Source organism: Oncorhynchus nerka, linkage group LG7 (genome assembly GCF_034236695.1).
Source record: "Oncorhynchus nerka isolate Pitt River linkage group LG7, Oner_Uvic_2.0, whole genome shotgun sequence".
In the NCBI taxonomy this organism is placed as follows: Eukaryota; Metazoa; Chordata; class Actinopteri; order Salmoniformes; family Salmonidae; genus Oncorhynchus; species Oncorhynchus nerka.
In genome coordinates, this window is record NC_088402.1 from 67,489,557 (window position 1) to 67,514,616 (window position 25,060).

The 25,060-nt window shown below is 43.7% G+C and overlaps 1 protein-coding gene across 1 annotated transcript; it reads left to right on the plus strand.

Moving 5' to 3' along the window:
* Positions 1 to 310: 310 nt before the first annotated feature.
* On the plus strand, positions 311 to 24,728 carry LOC115132256 (gamma-aminobutyric acid receptor subunit delta-like). Its single transcript, XM_029664710.2, has 9 exons — positions 311 to 629; positions 15,560 to 15,675; positions 17,170 to 17,237; positions 17,787 to 18,007; positions 18,460 to 18,542; positions 20,153 to 20,290; positions 20,841 to 20,996; positions 23,125 to 23,336; positions 23,604 to 24,728. Exons 1-9 carry the CDS (start codon positions 562 to 564, stop codon positions 23,928 to 23,930), a joined length of 1,389 nt encoding a protein of 462 aa, XP_029520570.1. The 5' UTR covers positions 311 to 561; the 3' UTR covers positions 23,931 to 24,728.
* The last annotated feature ends 332 nt before the right edge of the window (positions 24,729 to 25,060 follow it).

Consider the following 25,060-nt stretch of genomic DNA (forward strand, 5'->3'; position numbering starts at 1 on the left):
GGTGCATTGATATGAAAATACTTTTACTTTTACGTTTTGGTGTAACAACTGAAATTAATAGGATGTGCAGATGAATGTGCAGATGAATGTGCAGATGACAATAATATATAAACGTTTATTAAGATACAAGTTGAATAAATAACAGTTGATCAAATCCATTACATAATATCGGTGTCTTCTTTTTTCGCGCCTTGGGTTTACATTGGAGACAGCGTTTCCATGAGGACGATTTAATCTGACGTTGCTTATAGCAACGCAGTGAGAGAGATTAGTGTGGTCCTATCTCTCTCTCGAGCCAGTGCTGCGAAAGTGGAGTGCAAGAGTGCGCTCCAGTAATCGACTGTTGTGGTCTGACCAACGAGTTGACACCGTGCGTTCTGTGTGCTGGGTCAGGACAGGGAGGAAGCCAGGCGCGCGTGTGTGAGCAGAACATGGGTCATCACAACAAATTACTTTATCCCGATCTTCCTCCGCATTATGGGACCGTAGGAACGCAGTCTGTGTGAGCCCCCTTGTTTTTTTGATAGTTTTTGGTTCTGGGAACTTTGGCCAGCCATAAAAATGGAGATGATAACTTTCATGTTGGCGAACCTTGCCTTCTTGAATATCAGGGGCAACATTTTCACCAGGTAAGATTATATATTTTTTGACTAGTGTTACAGAGAAGACCTTCCTATACAATTTACTCGGGTTTTATTTGAATAGCGTATATTATTGAATTGGAGCCAATTGTTTCGTTCAAAAATAATTTGTGCGTATGTTGTAGGTCAGCTGTTGCGATGTTCTGATTTATCCTATAACATATACTACTGGCCGTTTAGAGTACCCTCAAAGCGTTTAGTGAATTTCTGCAAATTCAGTTTTTAGTTGGATTTAGATTTAGAGCACATTGAGGCCATAGCATCTGTTTCTAATTTAGCCTAGATCATTTTTCGATGGAAACGAATTCCTAACCTACATTTTCTGGATTGGTCCAATTTGCGTAAAATGAACTGATTATTAATGAATTCTAAAACCTGAGGATGTATCTGCAATAGCAGATGAACAGCCTACTCAACGCCCACATAGCTTTCGAGCAGTTACTGTACAGTTGAAGTGCTGTGGGACCCATCATCAACATACAGTAGACCTGCTGATCATATGGTCATATTAAAGATAGAGATAGAGGCTCAATCAATAGTGGATATGTGGTAAATAATGTAACATTATATCATGTGTGACAGATTTGGATACAATGTCACACCATAACTTGTAGGCCCATTGAATTGAGGTCAAGTATCATGTGGTGTTCAGCATACTGCAGCTTAAAAATTATTATTTGTTTCATTTCAATAATTGCATTGCTTAAAATTAGTTGTTAATAACAATGAGATTATAATAACAACATGTTGTTACATAGTCATTTTGTAACTGATTTGTAATTGCATTGTAATAAAATTGAGTGCTCTTTGTTATAACACAAGTGGAACAAGGAACAATCCCTATATACACTATTGTACAGTACTTACAAAAACCAGTCAATCCCAAAATAACTATGCAATGTCAATGCAAATACTATGCAATTACTAAAGAGTTATGGAACAACATGTTTTTAATCAATGCTGTTATTAGAGTCATTGCATTGTTATAGTATAATAGCAACTTGATGGAAAGTCTTGTTAACACAAGGTTATTGTATTATAACGTCAGAAGATAAGAGCCCCAGTCTATATCCAATCACTGTTTAAATTAAATTTGTGAGTAAACATATATAAATACAATGCCTTTGGAAAGTATTCAGAGACCTTGATTTTTCCCACATTTTGTTACATTAACAGCCTTCATCTAAAATTGATTAAATATTTTTTTCTCAGCAATCTACACACAGTACCCCATAGTGACAAAGCAAAAACATTTATTAAAAAAAACAAACAGAAATACCTTATTTAAATAAGTATTCAGACCCTTTGCTATGAGACTCGAAATTGAGCTCAGGTGCATCCCGATTCCACTGATCATCCTTGAGATGTTTCTACAACTTTATCGGAGTCCACCTGTGGTAAATTCAATTGATTGGACATGATTTGTCTTGTTCAACCTCGTGTTGTGTTCCGGGGGTTGTGACTATCGTAGACCTCGCTGCAGCGTGTGTTCCTTCAAGTCTGATATGTTCATTCTTAACTCAAAATGTTTATACCCTTGGGTAAAAAGGGGCACTTACGTCATGCTGACATGCTCTATGGGCTCCCTGGGGCGTGGCTAGTTACGGTTGTACACAGTGTAAAAGCTCTTCAAGTTACAATGTTTTCATTATAATGTCTTTATAACCATTTTAATGACATCACAAAATATACATACATTTTCCATATTCCATCTCTTATCATTCCAAACATTTGGATGTTGAAATAAATTGTCCCAATGTCCATTGTTTGATGTTGAAGTTTTGGGCGGAAACCTCTTCTCTAACAAATTGACATTCCATTCACCCAACTAGAAATCAAAAGGAATCGTCTATTGCCTACAATTTACGATCACGTGAAGTGTCATAAAACCCCCACACCCATCCCTCCCCCCTTCTGCGGGTTAGAGGGCCCTATTGAACGCTGATCCACTGTAACCTGATCTTGGGATCCTCCCAAAAGAGTCATGACACAGTGCATGTGAGATCAAAAACCAAGCCATGAGGTTGAAGGAATTGTCCATAGAGCTCAGAGAAAGGATTGTGTGGAGGCACAGATCTTTTATTTTTTAATTTATTTTTATTAAAGCTTTATTTAACTAGGCAAGTCAGTTAATTAAGAACAAATTTGTATTTACAATGGCGGTCTACCGCGGCTAAAACCCTAACCTTGATGACGCAGGGACTCCCAATGGGACTCCCAATCATGGCTGGTTGTGATATCCAGTTGCTCCTACCCTCTACTTTTTTGAACATTTTGTTAAAAATCGCGCAACATTTCAGCGCCCTGCTACTCATGCCAGGAATATAGTACGTTCATATGGTTAGAATGTGTGGATAGGAAACCCTCGGACGTTTTTAAAACTGGTTAAATCACGACTGTGGCTATAACATAACGTGCGTTACATCGGAAAGCGCAGGAAAACCTGATCACAGAAAATGGAAATAAATATCCTTGCGCCACTTCCAGCAATTGTTAACAGTGAGCCGAATTAGATAAGACCGAGCATTCAACTCCCACAGCATCCCCATGTTGTCTAGAGTCTTGTGAATTGAATCATCTTTGATTCTTGGTTGAACCGAAACAGGGGCACCACTTACCTCCAGTCTCCGCCCAGATCATTCTGGAAGAGCTCTCTCGTGAAATTTTTTCCAAGACGACAGCTAATGATTTTTACATCGCCTACGGATGATTTTTATCGCTTATTAACGTTTACTAATACCTAAAGTAGCATTACAAACGTATTTCGAAGTGTTTTGTGAAAGTTTATCGTCTACTTTTTGAATTTAAAAAATGACGTTACGTTGTGAAATCGCTGTTTTTTTCGTTTATCACACAGTCTACATATAACGATATCTTGGCTTTATATGGCCCGATTTAATCGAAATAAAGACCCAATAGTGTTTATGGGACATCTAGGAGTGCCAACAAAGAAGATGGTGAAAGGTAATGACTGTTTTCTATTTTATTGTGCGGTTTGTGTAACGCCGAAATGCTAATTATTTTGTTTACGTCCCCTGCTGTGCTTTTGTGTTGTAGTGTATTGGTGCATGCTATCAGATAATAGCTTCTCATGCTGTCGCCGAAAAGCATTTTAAAAATCTGACTTGTTGCCTGGATTCACAACGAGTGTAGCTTTAATTTGATACCCTGCATGTGTATTTTAATGAACTTTTGAGTTTTAACTAATACTATTAGCATTTAGCGTAGTGCATTTGCATTTCCAGAGCTCTAGTTGGGACGCAAGCGTCCCAAGTAGAAGCAAGAGGATATAGCCTGGAATCCATCCAGAGTCTGTAGTGATGCCTCTAGTACTGATATTCATTGCCTTAGACCACTGCTACACTCGGGATCTGGCGAAGGGTACCAAAATATTTCTGCAGCATTGAAGGTCCCCAAGAACACAGTGGCCTCCATCATTCTTAAATGGAAGAAGTTTGGAACCACCAAGACTCTTCCTAGAAACTGAGCAATCGGGAGAGAAGGGCCTTGGTCAGGGAGGTGACCAAGAACCCGATGGTCACTGACAGAGCTATAGAGTTCCCCTGTGGAGATGGAAGAACCTTCCAGAAGGACGTCCATCTCTGCAGCACTCTACCAATCAGGCCTTTATGGTAGAGATGCCAGACGGAAGCCGCTCCTCAGTAAAAGGCACATGACAGCCCACTTGGAGTTTGCCAAAAGGCACCCAAAGACTCTCGGACCATGAGAAACAAGATTCTTTGGTCTGATGAAACCAAGATTGAACTTTTTGGCCTGAATGCCAAGCGTTAGCTCTGGAGGAAACCAGGCATCATCCCTACGGTGAAGAATGTTGGTGGCAGCATCATGCTGTATGTATGTTTTTCAGCGCCAGGGACTGAGAGACTAGTCAGGATCGAGACAAAGATGAACGGAGCAAAGTACAGAGAGATCCTTGATGGAAACCTGCTCCAGAGCACTCAGGACCTCAGACTGGGGTGAAGATTCACCTTCCAATAGGACAACAAACCTAAGCACATATTTTCCGAAGGCTCTGAATGTGAGCAAACAAAGCAAGTGAACATATCTCAATACTGTCTGTGAATTGACTGAACAGTTTAATTATTTTGTAAGTTGCCACAGCCAGTATGGCAGAGTGGGTGATATTAGAGTGACACACATCCTGGATCTGTCATTGAAACAGTCTCTAAACAGTAAACTGTTGACGTATGTGTCACGAATCCCGCCGAAGATGGTGCCTCTTCCTGTTCGGGGGGTGCTCGGCGGTCGTCGTCGCCGGCCAACTAGCTGCCACCGATCCCCTTTTCTGTTTCATTTAGTTTTGTCTGATTAGTTGCACCTGTTTCTTGTTTAGGTTTAGGGCTATTTAAACCCGGTTGGCCCGCCAGCTTTTGTGCGGGCTTGTTTTCTGTTTTTTGATGTGTGTGATTTCTGTGGAAGTATTTTGTTCTCGAACCGTTTCGTCCTGTTGTTTTGGACTGGGTATTATTGCACCTGTGTGTGTGGTGTTGACCGACACTGTTGTTTTGGGAATAAACATTCCACATATCAACTACCCTGCTCTCTGCGCCTGACTCCTCCCCCCACTACTTCTAGAAGTACTTGACAGAAGCCCAAACCATACCCATGGAGTCAGCAGGAGCAGCGACCACCCCTCTTCCTTCGATGGAGGAGCGTGTCCTCCATCATACAGCCGTCCTCCATCGGATCGGTTCGGCGATGGATCTGATGATGGAGAGGATGGAGCGATGGGAGAGGAGTGGTCTCCCGACATCCACCCCAGCTCCCCCACAGACTACGCAACCCACTCCTCCACCGTCATCGTCTGGTCCCAGCGCGTTGCGTCTCGCTCCCCTTAAGGAGTACGATGGAGCGGCGGCTTTGTGCCAGGGTTTTTTGCTCCAGCTTGAGTTCTACCTGGCTACCGTTCGTCGCTCTACCTGGCTACCGTTCGTTGTGAAGAGAGTGTGAGTCTCCTCGTCTCCTGTTTGATGGGTAGAGCCCTGGAATGGGCAAACGCTGTCTGGAACGGCCAAGACACTTCTCGGGACCACTACCTGGAGTTCACCCGCCATTTTCGGGCCGTGTTCGACCACCCTCCTGAGGGCCGAGCGGCAGGTGTGCGACTGTTTCACCTCAGACAGGAGACGAGGAGCGAGCAAGACTTCATCTTGGAGTTCCGGACTTCGGCTGCTGGTGCGGACTGGAATGACAGGGCCCTGATGGACAACTACCGATGCAGCCTCCGGGAGGACGTCCGCAGGCAGCTAGCTTGTCGGGAGACCACACTCTCCCTTGACGAGCTTATAGACATGTCAATCCGACTGGACAACCTGCTAGCTGCCCGCGGGCGTTCAGAGAGGGTTCTGTCAGTTCCACCTCCCAGCCCTCCCGCTCCAACTCCGAAGGAGGGAGGAGCTGCATCTAGGGGGACCGGGGGAGGAGGCTCCTCCTGCACCGACTGCGGCCGGAGAGGACACACTTCGAACCGGTGCTGGTGGCGTCCGTCTGGGAGTCGAGCTGGCAGGCGGAACACTTCTCGGCCACCCCAGGTGAGTAGGCACCAAACTCACCCAGAGCTCCCTGTTGGTCACATGTTTTTATTTTATTTTTTTCCCTGCGTTTTTTCCCTCTCTCCAGCATAAGGCGCTAGTCGATTCAGGCGCAGCTGGGAGTTTTATGGATCGCGGACTCGCCCGTAAGTTGGGGATTCCGTTGGTGCAGATAGACCCACCCTTCCCCGTGCACTCCTTAGATAGCCGACCGGTAGGGTCAGGGCTGGTCAGGGAAGCCACGGTTCCGCTGGACATGGTAACGCAGGGGGATCATAGGGAGCGGATCAGTTTCTACCTTATCGATTCACCTGTGTTTCCAGTGGTGTTGGGGATTCCCTGGCTGGCTATTCACAATCCCCTCATTTTCTGGAGACAGGGGTGGTCAGAGGAGTGTTCAGGTAGGTGTATAGGAGTTTCCATCGGTGCCACGTCGGTGGAGAGTCCAGACCAGGTTTCCACTGTGCGCATTCGCTTTAAAAAAAAAAGGCGACCAAATTACCACCACATCGACAGGCGGATTGCGTGATAAACCTCCAAGAGAACGCTGCACTTCCCAGGAGTCACGTGTACCCATTGTCACAGGAGGAGACGTTGGCTATGGAGACATATGTCACGGAATCTCTGAGACAGGGGTACATTCAGCCCTCCATGTCACCCGTCTCCTCGAGTTTCTTTTTTGTGAAAAAAAGGGAGGGAGGACTGTGTCCGTGCATTGATTATCGAGGTCTAAATTCGTTCACAGTGGGATTTAGTTATCCGCTACTTCTCATTGCTACGGTGGTGGAATCGTTCCACGGAGCGCGTTTTTTCACGAAACTGGACCTCAGGAGCGCGTATAATCTGTGCGTATTCGGGATGGAGACGAGTGGAAAACAGCGTTTAGTATCACATCAGGCCACTATGAGTACCTCGTCATGCCGTATGGGTTAAAGAATGCTCCATCCGTCTTTCAATCTTTTGTAGATGAGATTATCAGGGACCTGCACGGGCAGGGTGTGGTGGTATACATTGATGACATCTTGATCTATTCTGCCACACGCGCCGCACATGTCTCCCTGGTACGCAAGGGACTTGGGCGACTGCTGGAGCATGACCTATACGTCAAGGCTGAGAAATGTGTGTTCTCCAAACGAGCCGTTTCCTTCCTGGGTTATCGCATTTCCACCTCGGGGGTGGTGATGGAGTGTGACCGCGTTAACGCCGTGCGTAATTGTCCGACTCCGACCACGGTAAAGAAGATGCAGCGTTTTTTAGGGTTTGCCAATTACTACCGGAGGTTTATCCGGGGTTTTGTCCAAGTGGCGGCGCCTATTACCTCACTGCTGAAGGGGGGGCCGATGCGTTTACGGTGGTCGGCTGAGGCAGATGGAGCTTTCAACCAGTTGAAGGCGCTGTTTACTGACGCGCCCGTGTTGGCGAATCAGGACCCTTCGTTAGCGTTCATAGTGGAGGTGGATCCGTCCGAGGCTGGGTTTGGAGCTGTGCTGTCACAGCGCTCGGGCACGCCACCGAAGCTCCGCCCCTGCGCTTTCTTTTCTAAGAAGCTGGGTCCGGCGGAGCGGAACTATGATGTGGGGGACCGGGAGTTGCTAGCTATGGTAAAAGCCCTGAAGGTGTGGAGACACTGGCTTGAGGGGCTAAGCACCCTTTCCTCATCTGGACTGACCACCGCAAACTGGAGTATATCCAGGTGGCGAGGAGACTGAATCCTCGTCAGGCTAGGTGGGCCATGTTCTTTACCCGATTTAGATTTACGATCTCTTATAGACCAGGTTCCCTCAACACTAAGGCCGACGCGCTGTCCCGTCTCTATGACACTGAGGACCGGTCCATCGATCCTACTCCCATCCTTCCAGCGTCTAGGCTGGTGGCTCCGGTGGTATGGGAGGTGGACGCGGACATCGAGCGGGCGTTGCGGTTGGAACCTGTGCCTTCACAGTGTCCTACCGGTCTCAGGTACGTGCCGCTTGGTGTCCGTGATCAATTGGTTCGGTGGGCTCAGACACTACCTTCTTCAGGTCATCCGGGGATTGCGAGGACAGTGCGTGGTCTTAGGGGTAAATATTGGTGGCCGACCTTAGCCAAGGACGTGAGGCTCTATGTATCCTCCTCTTCGGTATGCACCCAGAGTAAGGCTCCTAGGCACCTGCCTAGAGGGAAGTTACAGCCCCTCCCGGTTCCACAACGGCCCTGGTCTCAGCTGTCGGTGGACTTTCTTACTGATCTTCCCCCGTCTCAGAGGAACACTACAATTCTGGTCGTTGTGGATCGGTTCTCTAAGTCCTGCCGTCTCCTCCCATTGCCTGGTCTCCCTACTGCCCTACAGACTGCGGAGGCTCTCTTTACCCACATCTTCCGGCACTACGGGGTGCCGGAGGACATCGTATCTGATCGAGGTCCCCAGTTAACGTCCCGTGTTTGGAGGGCGTTTATGGAACGTCTGGGGGTCTCGGTCAGCCTGACCTCTGTTTATCAGGTGGAGAGAGTGAACCAGGAAGTGGGTAGGTTTCTGAGGTCGTATTGCCAGGACTGGCCAGGAGAATGGGCGAGGTACGTCCCATGGGCGGAGTTGGCCCAGAACTCACTCTGCCACTGCTCCTGCGGTGGATGAGTGGGTACAGCGCTCCAGGGAAACCTGGCAGTAATTGTTATTAGACGGTGATCTTTCACAGGCTTTTCTGAGATGTGTGTGTTTCTAATGAAGATATCAAATCAAAGATATAATATATTGTCCTCATGATCGTGATTCATTAGCATTTTTTCCCCCAACATACGATCCTTCACATATTTAATGTGTGAGTGTTTTGGAATAACAATCTGATAGTGCCTCTTCTCTTTCTCTCCATGTATTATGAGCTTTTGTCAACAGCTTATTTTGTCACCATTTTGAATATTCTGGCAGAGTAGCTCTTCTGCTAGAGTTAAAAGGACAAAAGCTTAGTAGCCAAGTTACCTTGTTACCATATCTGGTATGCATTTGGCATGCTTTTCACTCTATCCAAGTGTAATTTACCCTGCTCTGAGAGAAATCAACATTTGACAGTATCTCTACTCAGTCAGTTTATTACTATTTGAAAATAGCTTTACACTTTTTCATAATTCATCCTTTTTTATCATTCCTTTCACTGGCCTACTAAACTATTAATTGTGTTGCTACTTGACGTTGTGTTTTGACATGTTTTTTACAAAATAAGCCAGAGTCGTACTGGCACAATATCTCACTACCTTTGGTGTGAGTCACCTCTGTTAATAAATCTGGATCCAGGTGACATGCACTATAGCCTTGGGGGTGATACGCCTTAGAAGTAAGCCACTTACTGGATAAATTATTTTCACTCTAAGAAGGAACAGATTTTGAAATAGCACACAAATTTCACTGCAACGTGATCTCACATTGTTATGGGATACATTTTTGTTGTTTTAATTAAATATTACGACTTGTGATTACGTTCTCATATAATGTGTGTCCTGTAGAGCAGTTTATTTTACCCACACTGGGCCTAGGCCTACTATTTATTTATTTATTTTATTTTAATTTAATTTATTTTTAATTTCACCTTTATTTAACCAGGTAGAACATATCTTCGTTTAAAACGGATGATTGTTGCAGTACACTGGAAGTATCACAAATATCACAATGTGAGGTAGCATTTATTCTTGTTAGCTTAGTGGGGTAGCAGTTGCATAGTCAGTGACCTCTCTTATGCCCTACTGTAAGACATGGGCGGCCCCATAGGCTAGATGACCTTAGTATGTCCTTAATGCATGCTCCATATGTGCATATCAAGCAGATGCTATTGCTGAGGGGTCCAGATATGTTCTAGCCAAATGACTGTGGGAGCACAGTTACACTACACTGGGTTTGTGATGGAAAGACCACAGTGTGCAGAGAGAGCTTTCACCTTAGAGAGGCTGCAGGGAATTAATTTGTCTAATCAAGGTTGGAAATGATAGATCTTGTATCTGTGCAATGCCACCATTTCATTCTCTACTGATTGGCATTTAAAAGGCTGTAGATTTAATTAGCTAGCTTTACATGCTTTCACATTCAGGATTTACAACATTAACAATATAGGGCTACGCAAGGATGACTAGTGCTAGTGCGGTTCTCTTCTCTGTTCTCAGGTACAAATTGATGTCATTGTAGGAAGCTAATTACGCTCGTTAGAGCTGGGGCTACATTACAAGGCTTTTTTAAAACTTTGTTTATTTATTAAATCTGTGGGAAGAAAAGCTGCTCCTTTTGTGTTTCGTCTCTTTCACCTCAGCACTCAGTGAATGTATCTGAAATGGCTCCCTATTCCCTTTATTGTGCACAAACCATGTCAAAAAGTAGTGCAATGTATAGGGAATAGTGTGCCATTTCGGACATACCCAGTGTGTTAGCTCATAAACAGACGGTTAGCAAAACAGAGCCTCTGGAGATCCTGTTAATGAACCAAAATAAAAGACTAAGAGGAACAACATGAGCGGGAAATTGACTTTGAACTGTTATAACAGAGTTTGGAGGGGTGAGAGCAGGCCTAGTATGTTTAAAGAAACCCCCTTGAGACCAATAAAATGCTCTGCACCATTAGCATTTAATGACATCACATTTCCTTTACTGCATGTATAATGTGTATCCTGTTGTGCTATACACTGCACTGGAGTTACTACAGGTAGACCTACAACAGCTTTAAATAGGTCCCATCTCTTTATCAGTTAGGTTATTAAGTTAGAACACCTAGTTGCCGAAGAGGATGGCCACAAAGGGAGGCACCTCTTGGATATTCCAATATCCATAGCATACCAGTTGGAAATATAGCTGCAAGATTTGGCCCCATAGTGCCACCATCAGGACAAATTGGACACATTGCCCTTTTATTTATTTATTTTATTTCACCTTTATTTAACCAGGTAGGCAAGTTGAGAACAAGTTCTCATTTACAATTGCGACCTGGCCAAGATATAGCAAAGCAGTTCGACACATACAACGACACAGAGTTACACATGGAGTAAAACAAACATACAGTCAATAATACAGTTTAAACAAGTCTATATACGATGTGAGCAAATGAGGTGAGATAAGGGAGGTAAAGGCAAAAAAAGGCCATGGTGGCAAAGTAAACACAATATAGCATGAGCATGCCCAGGCCAGCTGGCTGGTGTGTTTAACGACATATTCAATTGCTCCCTAACCCAGTCTGTTGTCCCCACATGCTTCAAGATGGTCACCATTGTTCCTATGCCCAAGAAGGCAAAGATAACTGAACGTAATGACTCTCGCCCCGTAGCACTCACTTCTGTCATCATCAAATGCTTTGAGAGACTAGTTAAGCTTGAGGCCCTTGGTCTCAACCCCGCCCTGTGCAATTGGGTCCTGGGCTTTCTGAAGGGCCGCCCCCAGTTGGTGAAATTAAGAAACAGCTACACTTCGCTGACCCTCAACACTGGGGCCCCACAGGGGTGTGTGCTCAGACCCCTCCTGTACTCCCTGTTCACCCATGACTCCGTGGCCATGCACGCCTCCAACTCAATCATCAAGTCTGCAGCCGACATAACAGTAGTGGGCTTGATAACCAACAACGACTAGACAGCCTACAGGGAGGAGGTGAGGGCACTCGGAGTTTGGTGTCAGGAAAACAACCTCTCACTCAACATCAACAAAACAAAGGAGATGATTGTGAACTCCAGGAAACAGCAGAGGGAGCACCCCCTATCCACATCGACGGGACAGAGAAGGTGGAAAGTTTTAAGTTCCTCGGTGTACACATCGCAGACAAACTGAAATGGTCCAACCACACAGACACAACAGCGCCTCTCAACCTCAGGAGGCTAAAGAAATTTGGCTTGTCACCTAAAATCCTCACAAACTTTTACAGATGCACAATTGAGAGCATCCTGTCGGAATGTATCACTGCCTGGTACCGCAACTGAACCACCCTCAATCCGCAAGGCTCTCCAGAGGGTGGTGCGGTCTGCACAACACATCACCTGGGGGCAAACTACCTGCCCTCCAGGACACCTATAGCACCCGATGCCACAGGAAGGCCAAAAAGATCATCAAGGACAACAACCACCTGAGCCACAGCATGTTCACCCCACTACCATACAGAAGGCGAGGTCAGTACAGGTGAATCAAAGCTGGGACCGAGAGTCTGAAAAACAGTTTCTATCTCAAGGCCATCAGACTGCTAAACAGCAATCACTAATTCAGAGAGGCTGTTGCCTACATAGAGGCTCACTAGTCATTTTAAACAATGGCACTTTAATAATGTTTACATATCATACATTACTCATCTCAATACGCATCTTATACCATCTATTGCATCTTGCCTATGCCGCTCGGCCATCGATCATCCATGTATTTATATGTACATATTCTTCTTCCATACCTTTAGATTTGTGTGTATTAGGTAGTTGTTGGGAATTGTTAGATTACTTGTTAGATATTACTGCACTTTTGGAACTAGAAGCACAAGCATTTCGCTACACTCGCATTAACATCTGTTAACCATGTACAGTAACTTGCAAAAGTATTCATCCCCCTTGGCGTTTTTCCTATTTTGTTGCATTACAACGTGTAATTTAAATGGATTTTTATTTGAATTTCATGTAATGGACATACACAAAATATGTTGTTGTTAATAATTCAAAAACAAATAAAACGGAAAAGTGGTGTGTGCACATGTATTTAACCCCTTGCTATGAAGCCCCTAAATAAGATCTGGTGCGACCAAATTGCCTTCAGAAGTCACATAAATAGTTAAATAAAGTCCACCTGTGTGCAATCTAAGTGTCACATGATCTCAGTATATATACACCTGTTCCGAAAGGCCCCAGAGTTGGTAACCATCAAGCAAGCGGCACCATGAAGACCAAGGAGCTCTCCAAACAGGTCAGGGACAAAGTTGTGGAGAGGTACAGATCAGGGTTGGGTTATAAAAAATATCAGAAACTTTGAACATCCCACGGAGCACCATTAAATCCATTATTAAAACAATTGAAAGAATATGGTACCACAACAAACCTGCAAGAGAGGGCCGCCCACCAAACCTCACGGACCAGGCAATGAGGGCATTAATCAGAGAGGCAACAAAGAGACCAAAGATAACCCCGAAGGAGCTGCAAAGCTCCACAGCGGAAATAAGAGTATCTGTCCATAGGACCACTATAAGCCTTACACTCCACAAAGCTGGGCTTTACGGAAGAGTGGCCAGAAAATAGCCATTGCTTCAAGAAAAAAACAAGAAAGCACGTTTGGGGTTCGCCAAAAGGCATGTGGGAGACTCCCCAAACATATGGAAGAAGGTACTCTGGTCAGATGAGACAAAAATTTAGCTTTTTGGCCATCAAAGAAAATGTTATGTCTTTTACAAACCCAACATATCTCATCACCCCGAGAACACCATATTTTTCATCGGTAGGGATAGGAAAACTGGTCAGAATTGAAGGAATGATGGATGGCGCTAAATACAGGGAAATTATTTCGGGAAACCTGTTTCAGTCTTAAGGAGATTAGGGACTGGAATGGAGTTTCACCTTCCAGCAGGACAATGATCCTAAACATACTGCTAAAGCAACACTCGAGTGGTTTAAGGGGAAACATTTAAATGTCTTGGAATGGACTAGTCAAAGCTCAGACCTCAATCCAATTGAGTATCTGTGGTATGACTTAAAGATTGCTGAACACCAGCAGAACCCATCCAACTTGAAGGAGCTGTAGCAGTTTTGCCTTGAAGAATGGGCGAAAATCCCAGTGGCTAGATGTGCCAAGCTTATAGAGACATACCCCAAGAGACTTGCAGCTGTAATTACTGCAAAAGGTGTCTCTACAAAGTATTGACTTTGGGGGGGGGGTGAATAGTTATGCACGCTCAAGTTTTCAGTTTTTGTTTGTGTTATTTCTTGTTTGTTTCATCTTCAAAGTGGTAGCCATGTTGTGTAAATCAAATGATACAAATCCCCCAAAAATCTATTTTAATTCCAGGTTGTAAGGCAACAACATAGGAAAAATGCCAAGGGGGTGAATATTTTCGCAAGCCACTGTATATGTGACCAATACAATTTTATTTTATTTGATAACAATATGTCCACTATGAGCCAATGCACTTGCATACATTTTTGTCGGGTCCAACTTTGCCACCATGCATCCAAACAGAAGCCATACTCTACAGGTCAGCTACACTCACATCCCTGAGCATGTGTACCAAATTTCTTTGGATTTTGGTATATGGTCTGCACAACCGCATTTCTATTTGACCTCACAGGTTCAGCACATTTTGAGTTTGTGAAGGTAACAGTTACCTCTGAATTTAGACACCGCTAATTAGGTTAGTGATAGATTACAGCCATCAGTCATACTAAGCCTAGTTCATTACTCTAAAAACACATCCACAAACATACATTCAATGGTTTTAAAAGACAAAATAAAAAAGTGGCAGGTTTATTTCATGGGTATGTTTAAGTTACTATGTAATGACAAATGAACAACGAGTAATATTAAAAGGGCTTCATTCGTTTGAATGTTGTTGATAACTCACCTCTGCATGTTCTGTGTGCTGTCTGTCTTCTTACAATACTCTCTCTTGTCTCTTTTGTTCAGGAGGGTGCAATGTTCCAAAGCGTTATTCAAATAGACATGCATTAGAACATATATCAATAAGATTGTCAGTCTGGTAGAATAAGGAATTGTTTCTCTCTTAATCACATATCTATCTGCAACTTTTTAAACATCTCATGCCACTGAATACACCATATAGTAAATTGGATCAGTCAGAATAAGACTGTCTTGGCTCGGTGTCTCATTAGTCCATCAGTCCCAACAGTGCACACAGTGCGCCTTCTTAGTAGAGAACTCTGCCTCCTGGTGGTCTGTTTATGTGTGCACTTTGTGCTGTCAGTAAGCAGCACATAGAATATCAGGGTCAGAGTAGGAGTGCTGATCTAGGATCAGTTTAGCCTTTTATATAATTTTGAATAGGATAACATAGACAAGATTACATAGATAGGACCTAATCCTAGATCTACACTCCTACTGAGACGCTTTATGAGTACGGCTCCAAGATGCAAGGGTTTACATGAATCTCTTGAGTGAGATAGCTTTGTCCATTATTCCAAAATCCCTACTGGATAATAGGCACGGTGTAAAAATGTATTATTTTGATAAGTTTGCTCTTTTCTACAGTCAACAGTAAACATATTGTTTTTATTTCCATTTTTTTTTTGCATGCCCACCGATCTTGATTGCAAAGCTATATTCAACATGAAAATGCAGCTTTCTCCTGTTTACTACTATCTTTGCCTCTCTAGATTGCTTCCTTCTATGCTTCTCCAGTGCTGTGGACGCAGAGAGCTCAAGTGTGCTGTGTTTGTTCCCTATAGGGCCGAGCTGAGTGACATTGGGGACTATGTAGGTTCAGACATACAAATATCCTGGTTGCCTAATCTGGATGAGTTAATGAAGGGCTATGCACGAAATTTCCGCCCTGGGATAGGAGGTGAGTATGAGATCTACTGCTTGTGGCATTGGATTGCATTTCACCCCCTCACATTTACAACCATTCGTAGCATAGCAGGAACCGGGTATAAGCGTTTTCAAATTCATCATGCTGTATTCATCTTATTAAATTCCACTTCGCCCAAGAAAGTGCTTTAACTTATTTTTAAATCCTAGTTTAAAGACATATTTACCCATATGTAAATAATAGCTTTGAATTAATGAAACGTTTTTGCGATTGAACATGATGCAAAAGATCACAAACAAAAGTAATTAAGTGTTGGAATGAGTTTGTGGAAGAGATTGAAATGATGCTTTGGAAATTGAAGACGTGTGTAGTATTGCTAAATAAAAGAAAGGAGCATTGCAGGAGAATGCCTTTGCTAAGAATGCCTGCCAAATGTGAAATATCCAATGTCCACAGCATTAGATTTCTCAACCTCACAGCTTAACTCAGGTCAGCAGAGGTGAAAAAACATTGTCGATATAAGAATCCCCACCACCTTGCCAGGCCTTGTGAACCAGCAACAAGGCTACTGCAGCCAACAGCAAACAATTTTACATACTAGAATATAAGGTCAAATCTCCCTCAAAATCAAATCAAATCAAATGTATTTATATAGCCCTTCGTACATCAGCTGATATCTCAAAGTGCTGTACAGAAACCCAGCCTAAAACCCCAAACAGCAAGCAATGCAGGTGTAGAAGCACCAGATATCACTCAGCACCAGATATCACTCAGATATCATCTAAGTGGTAAGACAGCTTCCATAAAGCCAAACTCGGCCATTGAAGAATAATAATATCAGTTGGTGTGGTCTTACTCTGTCTATTCAACTCACATCCCTTCACCATTTCATATCTGAAGGAAAGTGGTGCTACGATAGGCATCTAGAATCTATACAAATAAGTTGAACACTGGGCCTATCACAAAGAGCCATTTGTCAAAATGAGCTCGGTTTTAGCGACAGGCGGAGGGATTATGGATTTATTTTAAGTTTCATTGACTTTAACTGTCCTCCCACTTGTCAGTGCTGATGACTGCTCTCTCTATGGTGGGTAGGATAATGGCTACAGAACACAATTTGACGTAAATGGTTATGGGATGAGTACTAAATGACAGAGAATGGTAATATATGATTCCTTAATGTTCAGAATAAATAGCCTTCGGTAATCCTGATCTCCCTCCCTCTAGATTTTCTTCAAGTATCCACGATCTCAGCAGCACAAATTATGCTAATCATCGAGCAAACTACAACAGCATGCTAGCTATGTATGCACTTCGAAACTCACCACTGCGCAAGCCCATGAGACCCCCAATGTCATGTTTATGAATGTACATAGTGCTATGTCACTTCACTTAGAGCAATGTTAAGTGGGGAAGTGGCCCTTGATCCTTGTCTAAGTGTGTCCTTGGGAAGGAGGGAAGGGATGGATGAAGGGAGGGAGCGAGGGAAGGAGGGATTATTTTCTTTTCTCACTTTTTTTCCCACAGGCCCACCTGTGAATGTTGCCATGGCTATTGAAGTAGCCAGTATTGACCACATCTCTGAAGCCAACATGGTAAAGTGTAAATTCACCTGCAGGCCTTTCTACAGAATGGTTGCCATATTTCACTGCTACTGTACTGTTCCAGTAAAATGTGAAAACTACCACTTATGTGTCATCCACATCAGCCAATAGGGTTTCTAAAAAGTTAATGATACCCTGCCCTTTTCAGTAAGAGCATGAATGGCCCTGTTTCAATTCTTATGAAATGCATTCAACAGATTCAACCAGGTTGGTTTGGTTAAAAGCAATAGTCTTGTAACCTATATTGATTTTATCCAATACTATTCAGATCAGTGATTAACCAAAGGAAGGTAATATAGGACACATTTGAAAAGTTTTGAAACAGGCCTTTTATCCATCTCCTATTCTCCTAGTTACAGTACTGTCTGTACAGTACTGTCTCAACGTGATCTACCACTCTCTCACACCAGAGTTGGAAATGCCCTGAGCTCAGCTTTGTACCTTTGTGTCTGTGTCTGTGTGTGCATCTGCCTGTGCATATGCATATGCTTATGCTTGTTCTTGTGTTACCATGTGTTACCGTGTGTGACCTCTTGGCAGGAGTACACCATGACCATTTTCCTGCGGCAGAGCTGGCGGGACGACCGCCTGTCCTACAACCACACCAACAAGACCCTGGGGCTGGACAGCCGCTTCGTGGATAAACTCTGGCTGCCCGACACCTTCATTGTCAACGCTAAGTCCGCCTGGTTCCACGACGTCACTGTGGAGAACAAGCTGATTCGCTTGCAGCCTGATGGGGTCATCCTTTACAGCAGCCGGTGAGGGCAGAGGGAGGAGGGTGAAGAGAACTAGGAGGAGGGGGAGAAGAGTGGGGGAGGGTTGAGGGGCTAAGGGAAGAGGAGGGAGGAGGGGGAGAGAAGATGGAGGGGAGAGGGGGATGGCAGAGAGGGGAAGCAGGTGGAGGGGGTGGAAGAGAGATAAAAGGAGGGAGAGGGGGGGTGAAGGTAATGTGTGAGGGGAAGGAGCATAGATTGAGTAGGAAAGGAGGAGGAGAAGGATGAAAGGGGTAGGAGAGATGGAAGGCATGGGGACAAGGCAGAGAAGAAAATGGTGTGAGAGGCCCCTTAATAACTTGCCGTAGCCTGATGTTAAGGCTATATAATGCCTAATGATAATGTCAAAGTGAGAATGACATTTAACCTACCGTTCCTTGTCAAGTTACCATTGTGGTTGATGTGGTTGTTTACTGAATTAGTTGTTATCCTCTCAGGATCACCTCGACTGTGGCGTGTGACATGGATCTGACCAAGTACCCCATGGATGAGCAGGAGTGTATGCTGGACTTAGAAAGCTGTGAGTGGATTTATACATTACATGGCCAAAAGTATGTGGACATCCCTTCAAATTAGAGGATTTGGTTCTTTTAGCCACACCCGTTGCTGACAGGTGTATAAAAGCGAGCACACAGGCATGTAATGTCCATAGACAAACATTGGCAGTAGAATGTCCCGTACTGAAGAGCTCGGTGACTTTCAACGTGGCACCGTCATAGGATGCCACCTTTCCAACAAGTCAGTTCATCAAATTTCTGCCCTGCTAGAGCTGCCCTGGTCAACTGTAAGTGCTGTTATTGTGAAGTGGAAACGTCTAGGAGGAAAATCGTCTCAGGCTCGAAGTGTTAGGCCACACAAGCTCACAGAACTGGACTGCCGAGTGCTGAAGCACGTATTGCGTAAAAATCGTCTGTCCTTGGTTGCAACACTCACTACCGAGTTCCAAACAGCTTTTTGAAGCAACGTCAGCACAAGAACTGTTTGTCGGGAGCATCATGAAATTTCCATTGCCGAACAGCCGCACACAAGCCTAAGATCACCATGCACAATGCCAAGCACCGGCTGGAGTGGTGTAAAGCTCGCCGCCATTGTACTCTGGAGCAGTGGAAACGTGTTCTCTGGAGTGATATTTCCCACTTTACCATCTAGCAGTCCGATGGACGAATCTGGGTTTTCTGTTTTTCATGGTTTGAGCTAGGCCCCTTAGTTCCAGTGAAATGAAATCTTAATGCTAAAGCATACAATGACATTCTAAACGATTCTGTGCTTCTAACTTTGTGGCAACAGTTTGGGGATGGCCCTTTTCTGTTTCAGCATGACAATATCCCCGTGCACAAAGTGAGGTCCATACAGAAATGGTTTGTCAAGATTTGTGTGGAAGAATTTGACTGGCCTGTGCAGAGCCCTGACCTCAACCCCATCGAGCAACTTTGGGATTAATTGGAACGCCAACTGCGAGCCAGGCCTAATCGCCCAACATCAGTGCCTGACCTCACTAATTCTCTTGTGGCTGAATGGAAGTCCCCTCAGAAATGTTTCAACATCTAGTGGAAAGCCTTTCCATAAGAGTGGAGGCTGTTATAGCAGCAAAGGGGCGACTAACTCCATATTAATGCCCATATTTTTGGAATGAGATGTTCGACAGCAGGTGTCCACATACTTTTAGCCATGTAGTGTATGTACCGCTCTTCTTGATGGGTGGAAGTCAATACCAATAGTCTGTCATGTTCCCTAGCACTCTTAATGGATGGATCTCAATAGTCTACAGCATGATTATTTATTTCCCAATTCGAAGGTGGTTTCCTTTTCTCCCTGGTAGTTCAGTGATCGATTATTGTAATTGTTAGGCCAGGTAATTCACTCACCTGATCTCCTAAGTCTGAAACAGTCCCTTATTAAACTTAAGGGTCTAAACATGCAATGCTGTGGCTCTGCAGGGACATAGTTGAATAACCCTGCTCTACAGAGGAAACAGGACAGGAAACCATTTTACTCCCATATTGTGTATAATGAGTACCAGAAGCAAGGCAAGGGTTAATTCACTACACATTCATTGACAAATCCAATAATACTCCATTGTTGTTGGGATGTTTGTTTGTTGACTGTTTGTTTTTTGACTGTTTGTTCCAGACGGCTACTCCTCAGAGGATATTGTGTACCACTGGTGTGAGAGTCAGATACACATCCACGGACTGGACAAATTGGAGCTCTCCCAGTTCACCATCATCGACTACAAATTTGTCACAGAGACTATGAACTTCAAATCCGGTGTGCCCCCCCCCCTCTATCCTCGTTTCACTATCACCATGGTTACTGTACTGAACAGCCAGTGGGATGTCTGTGAGATTCCTCTTCACTTGTATATACAGAGCTCTAAAAATATGCCTCTTTCACTGTACAGCGCCTCTCCATGCTTTTGAACATGTAGGAGTCCCCAGGACGCCTATAGATAATTTTTTAACTAATATGTTTTGAACCCAGACTCCTCTGTGGGTATTTTATATTCACAGACAGAATGGCTCATGTTATTTAGGAGAGGAGACGTATGAGGGGAAGGGAGGAGATTATATGTTATGACTTCTTCAAGTGAGAAATATGGTACAGCCAGGAGGATGTGCCCCCACCCCTGAGTCTGTTTCCTCTCAAGGTTTCTTCCTTCTAGATACTTTTTCCTTTTAACTTCTTTGGCGTCTTGGTCTTGGTCAGGTTACTGTAGGACTTTGTGACAATTGTTGATCTAAAAAGGGCTTTATAAATAATTTTGATTGATTGACTGTTTGATCGAATAGCTTATGTTGGTCTACTTTTTCGCTCCAAGCCGGACGTTTCCCGCGGCTCAGCCTTCGCTTCCAGTTGAGACGTAACCGAGGTGTCTACATCATCCAGTCCTACATGCCCTCCATCCTATTGGTCGCCATGTCCTGGGTGTCCTTCTGGATAAGCCAAACAGCAGTCCCGGCTCGTGTATCCCTGGGTTAGTATCATGTTAAGAATATTCTGTTAGTGATATTGGTGAAGTGGAGGCTACTGAGTGGAGAACAGCTCATAATAATGACCAGAATAGAGCAAATGGAATGGCATCAAACACCTGGAAACCATGTGTTTGATGTATTTGATCCCATTCCACTGACTCCGCTCCAGTCATTACCACAAGCCCGTTTTCCACAATTAAGGTGCCATCAACCTCCTGTGTATTGGTGGCAAAGTCTGCAATCTAGTTTGCACGGAATGCGGCCATTAGCTTGCTGCGGGTATGTTAGTAGAGATACTGTATGAGTGTTAAGAAAACACAGATGAATGAGACAGCAAGAATAATTGAAAGTGAACTGAATGTGTCTGCGTGTATATTGAAAAATAGACAGTACTAGTCAAAGGTTAGGACACACCTACTCATTCAAGAGTTTTTCTTAATTTTGACTATTTTCTACATTGTAGAATAATAGTGAAGACATCAAAACGATGGAATCATGTAGTAACCAAAATAGTGTTAAACAAATTCAGATGCTTCAAGGTAGCCACTCTTTGCCTTGATGACATCTTTGCACACTCTTGTTATTCTCTCAACCAATTTATTTAAATTAACAGGTGTGCCTTGTTAAAAGTTAAATTGTGGAACGTCTTTAGTTCTTAATATATTTGAGCCAATCAGTTGTGTTGTGACAAGGTAGGGGTGGCATACAGAAGATATCCCTATTTGGTAAAAGACCAAGTCCATATTATGGCAAGAACAGTTCAAATAAGCAAAGAGAAACGACATTAAGACATGAAGGTCAGTCAATCTGGAAAAATTCAAGAACTTTGAAGGTTTTTTCAATTGCAGTCGCAAAAACCATCAAGCGCTAAGATGAAACTGGATTTCATGAGGACCGCCACAGGAAAGGAAGACCCAGAGTTAACTCTGCTGCAGAGGATAAGTTCATTAGAGTTACCAGCCTCAGAAATTGCAGCCCAAATAAATGCTTCAGAGTTCAAATAGACACATCTCAACATAAACTGTTCAGAGGAGACTGCGTAAATCAGGCCTGTCTGGTTGAATTACTGCAAAGAAACCACTACTAAAGGAAACCAATACAAAGAAGAGGCTAGCTTGGGCCAAGAAACATGAGCAATGGACATGAGACAAGTGTAAATCTGTCCTTTGGTCTGATGAGTCCAAATGTAAGATTTTTGTTTTCAATCGTTGTGTCTTTGTGAGACGCAGAGTAGGTGAACGGATGATCTCAGCATGTGTGGTTCCCACCGTGAAGCATGGAGGAGATGGTATGATGGTGCGGGATGCATTTCTGGTGAGACTGTCAGTGATTTATTTAGAATTCAAGGCACACTTATCCAGCATGGTTACCACAGCATTCTGCAGTGATATGCCATCCCATCTGGTTTGCGCTTAGTGGGACTATCAACCCACTTGAGATGGTTTGGGATGAGTTGGCCACAGAGTAAAGGGAAAGTGCTCAGCATATGTGGGCACTCCTTCAAGACTAGTAAAGCATTCCAGGTAAAGCTGGTTGAGAGAGTGCCAAGAATGTACAAAGCTGTCATCAAGGCAAATGATGGTTACTTTGAAGAATCTCAAATATAAAATATATTTAGATTTGATTAACACTTTTTTGGTTACTACATGATTCCATATGTGTTATTTCATAGTTTTGATGTCTTCACTATTATTCTATAATGTAGAAAATAGTAAAAATAAAGAAAAATCCTTGAATGAGTAGGTGTGTTCGAACTATTGACTGGTACTGTATGTTGCCCTAGAACTTGAAGAAATAAAGTGCATTATCAGTGAGACATATATTAATAGTTGTGATATACATGACAACATATTTGATTAATGAAAAATGTGAATCCTTCGTTACAGTTCTAGTTGTAGATTCTTATCTTATGTTGTTTGTGGTGCGTAGACCAAAAAGTAATCCGTAATGAATAGAAAAAAGGTTTGTACTCTATCTTTGCAGTGAAATAAATGAAATGTATATATAAATTGAATCTTAAACAAGATGGAATTATTTATCTTTCACTTTTTTATTTCACTGCAAAGATTGAGTCTGGACCTCTTTTCTATTCAAAATAAATATTTAATTTCCATATATATTTTGATAAAGGGATCACCACTGTGCTCACCATGACCACTCTGATGGTGAGTGCCCGCTCGTCTCTCCCTCGAGCCTCGGCCATCAAAGCGCTGGATGTGTACTTCTGGATCTGCTACGTGTTTGTGTTCGCAGCGCTCATCGAGTATGCCTTCGCTCACTACAACGCTGACTACAGGCTCAAAGAGAAGGCCAAGAGCAAGGCCAACAAGATGAGCTCAGAGGTAAGAAGGGAGGACAGCGCTCCCCAACCTGTGGTGTTTAGTGCTAGGCCCGTTCAAATAGATCCATTTGTACCACAACATTCATTCAATGTTCATACAGTGTTCAAGGGACATTGGGTTGACACAATAAGTGCAAAAAAGGTAGTAAGAACCTGCAAGCACTTGAATTCTTAACATGCAAGCTTTCCTTTGGGTTCCTTTGGTGTGAGGTAAAGATGCTTCACGAAGGAATTGACTTGTAGCTTTTCTCTATTGATATTTCTTCAGTCGATCGTGAAGAATGGGAAGCAGGCCATGGTGCTCTTTTCCCTGTCTGTGGCCGGAATGAACCAGGGCCTGATGGTCTCCAGCCGCCGTCCACAGCGCTCCGGTGCCGAGACCCCCGGCGAGGAGGACGTGGAGCATAGGAGGGGGCGGGGGGCCAGAGCGTCAGTAGAGAGAGAACAGGAGAAGAAGTGCTGTAGTTGCTGTTCTAAGTGTTGTTGCGCTTGTAAGCCTCTCCAAGCTGACACCATAGATGTCTACGCCAGGGCCGTGTTCCCAGCCACCTTCGCCATCGTCAATGTGATCTACTGGGTGGCATACACAATGTGAGTTGGGAGGACTAAAGACAGGCATCACCGCCAAGGACGGGTGTACCGTACATAGGGGAAAACGGGCCACTTTGAATTCAGTGACTTATATATTGGCACCGATGTAAACAAGGCTTCCTTAAGAAGAACTGTATTCATGTATACAGTAATATGGTGAAGTAAGGACCTGGTAAATAGCAGATAGACAAACAAAATCAGATGAGGTATATGGACATGTTTTGAAGTACAACTAAGTTACGTACAATGGAGCCTTGAGTGGTCGCCGATGTCTTATCCTGAGTGAGGCTCACTGTATGATAACCCAACAACAGGCTTTTAACTCCAAAACCCTCCACTAGCCACCCTACCCCTACCCCTACTGCTCTAATCCCTTTCAATACTGATCGCTACCCACGAAGCCACAGCAATGTACTGACGTTCAGCTATGTCCTATTAGCGCACATGTGTGAACTCTGCTCACACCAGCAACATACACAGCAAGCTAATGTCTCATTGCTGAAAACAAATGCGCACAACAATTGCTATTTGCTTAACTCACAAACACATCTGTGGATGGACTAACTGTTGAAAAAAAGAAACTGTCCAAACTTCATAATGATGAGATGAGGTGTAGTCTATTATTCTGCATGACTGATGCCCCCCCTTTCACCGTCCCAACACCCACTTCTTTTTTCCCCTCTTATAATTCCACCTGTTTTTCCACTCCAGTTTGTTTGGGCTTCAGAGCATCTTATCTCCTCTTGCCAGGTCTTCCTGTTTCCTGATTATTATTATTATTATTAAAGGACTTCCTCCACTACCTGGGTATCTCCAAGCTGGAAATTTTCCCTTTGGAGTTTTAAAGCCTCTGCTTAAAGTTTAAGAACAGTTGTTTATCATGATTGTCTTGAGAACATCTACAATCACATGTACTTGTAATGGCAGATTTCCTCCTCTTCGTCTGAAGAGGAGTAAGGATCGGACCAAGATGCGGCGTGGTAAGTGTTCATGACGATTTTAAAAAGAAAAGCACTGAACACTATGAAATACAAAAACAATAAACGAATACCTGAAATAACCCAAACCGAAACAGTACCGTGTGGCGACAAACACACACACGGAAACAAACACCCACAAAACAACAGTGAAACC

Bases quoted from the DNA above. Each gene is read 5' to 3' on its own strand.
- LOC115132256 (XM_029664710.2), top strand. From the start codon at position 562: ATGGAGATGATAACTTTCATGTTGGCGAACCTTGCCTTCTTGAATATC. The intron at 630-15,559 runs GTAAGATTATAT...TGTTCCCTATAG, and splicing joins AGGGGCAACATTTTCACCAG to GGCCGAGCTGAGTGACATTG. The intron at 18,008-18,459 runs GTGAGGGCAGAG...TTATCCTCTCAG, and splicing joins GTCATCCTTTACAGCAGCCG to GATCACCTCGACTGTGGCGT.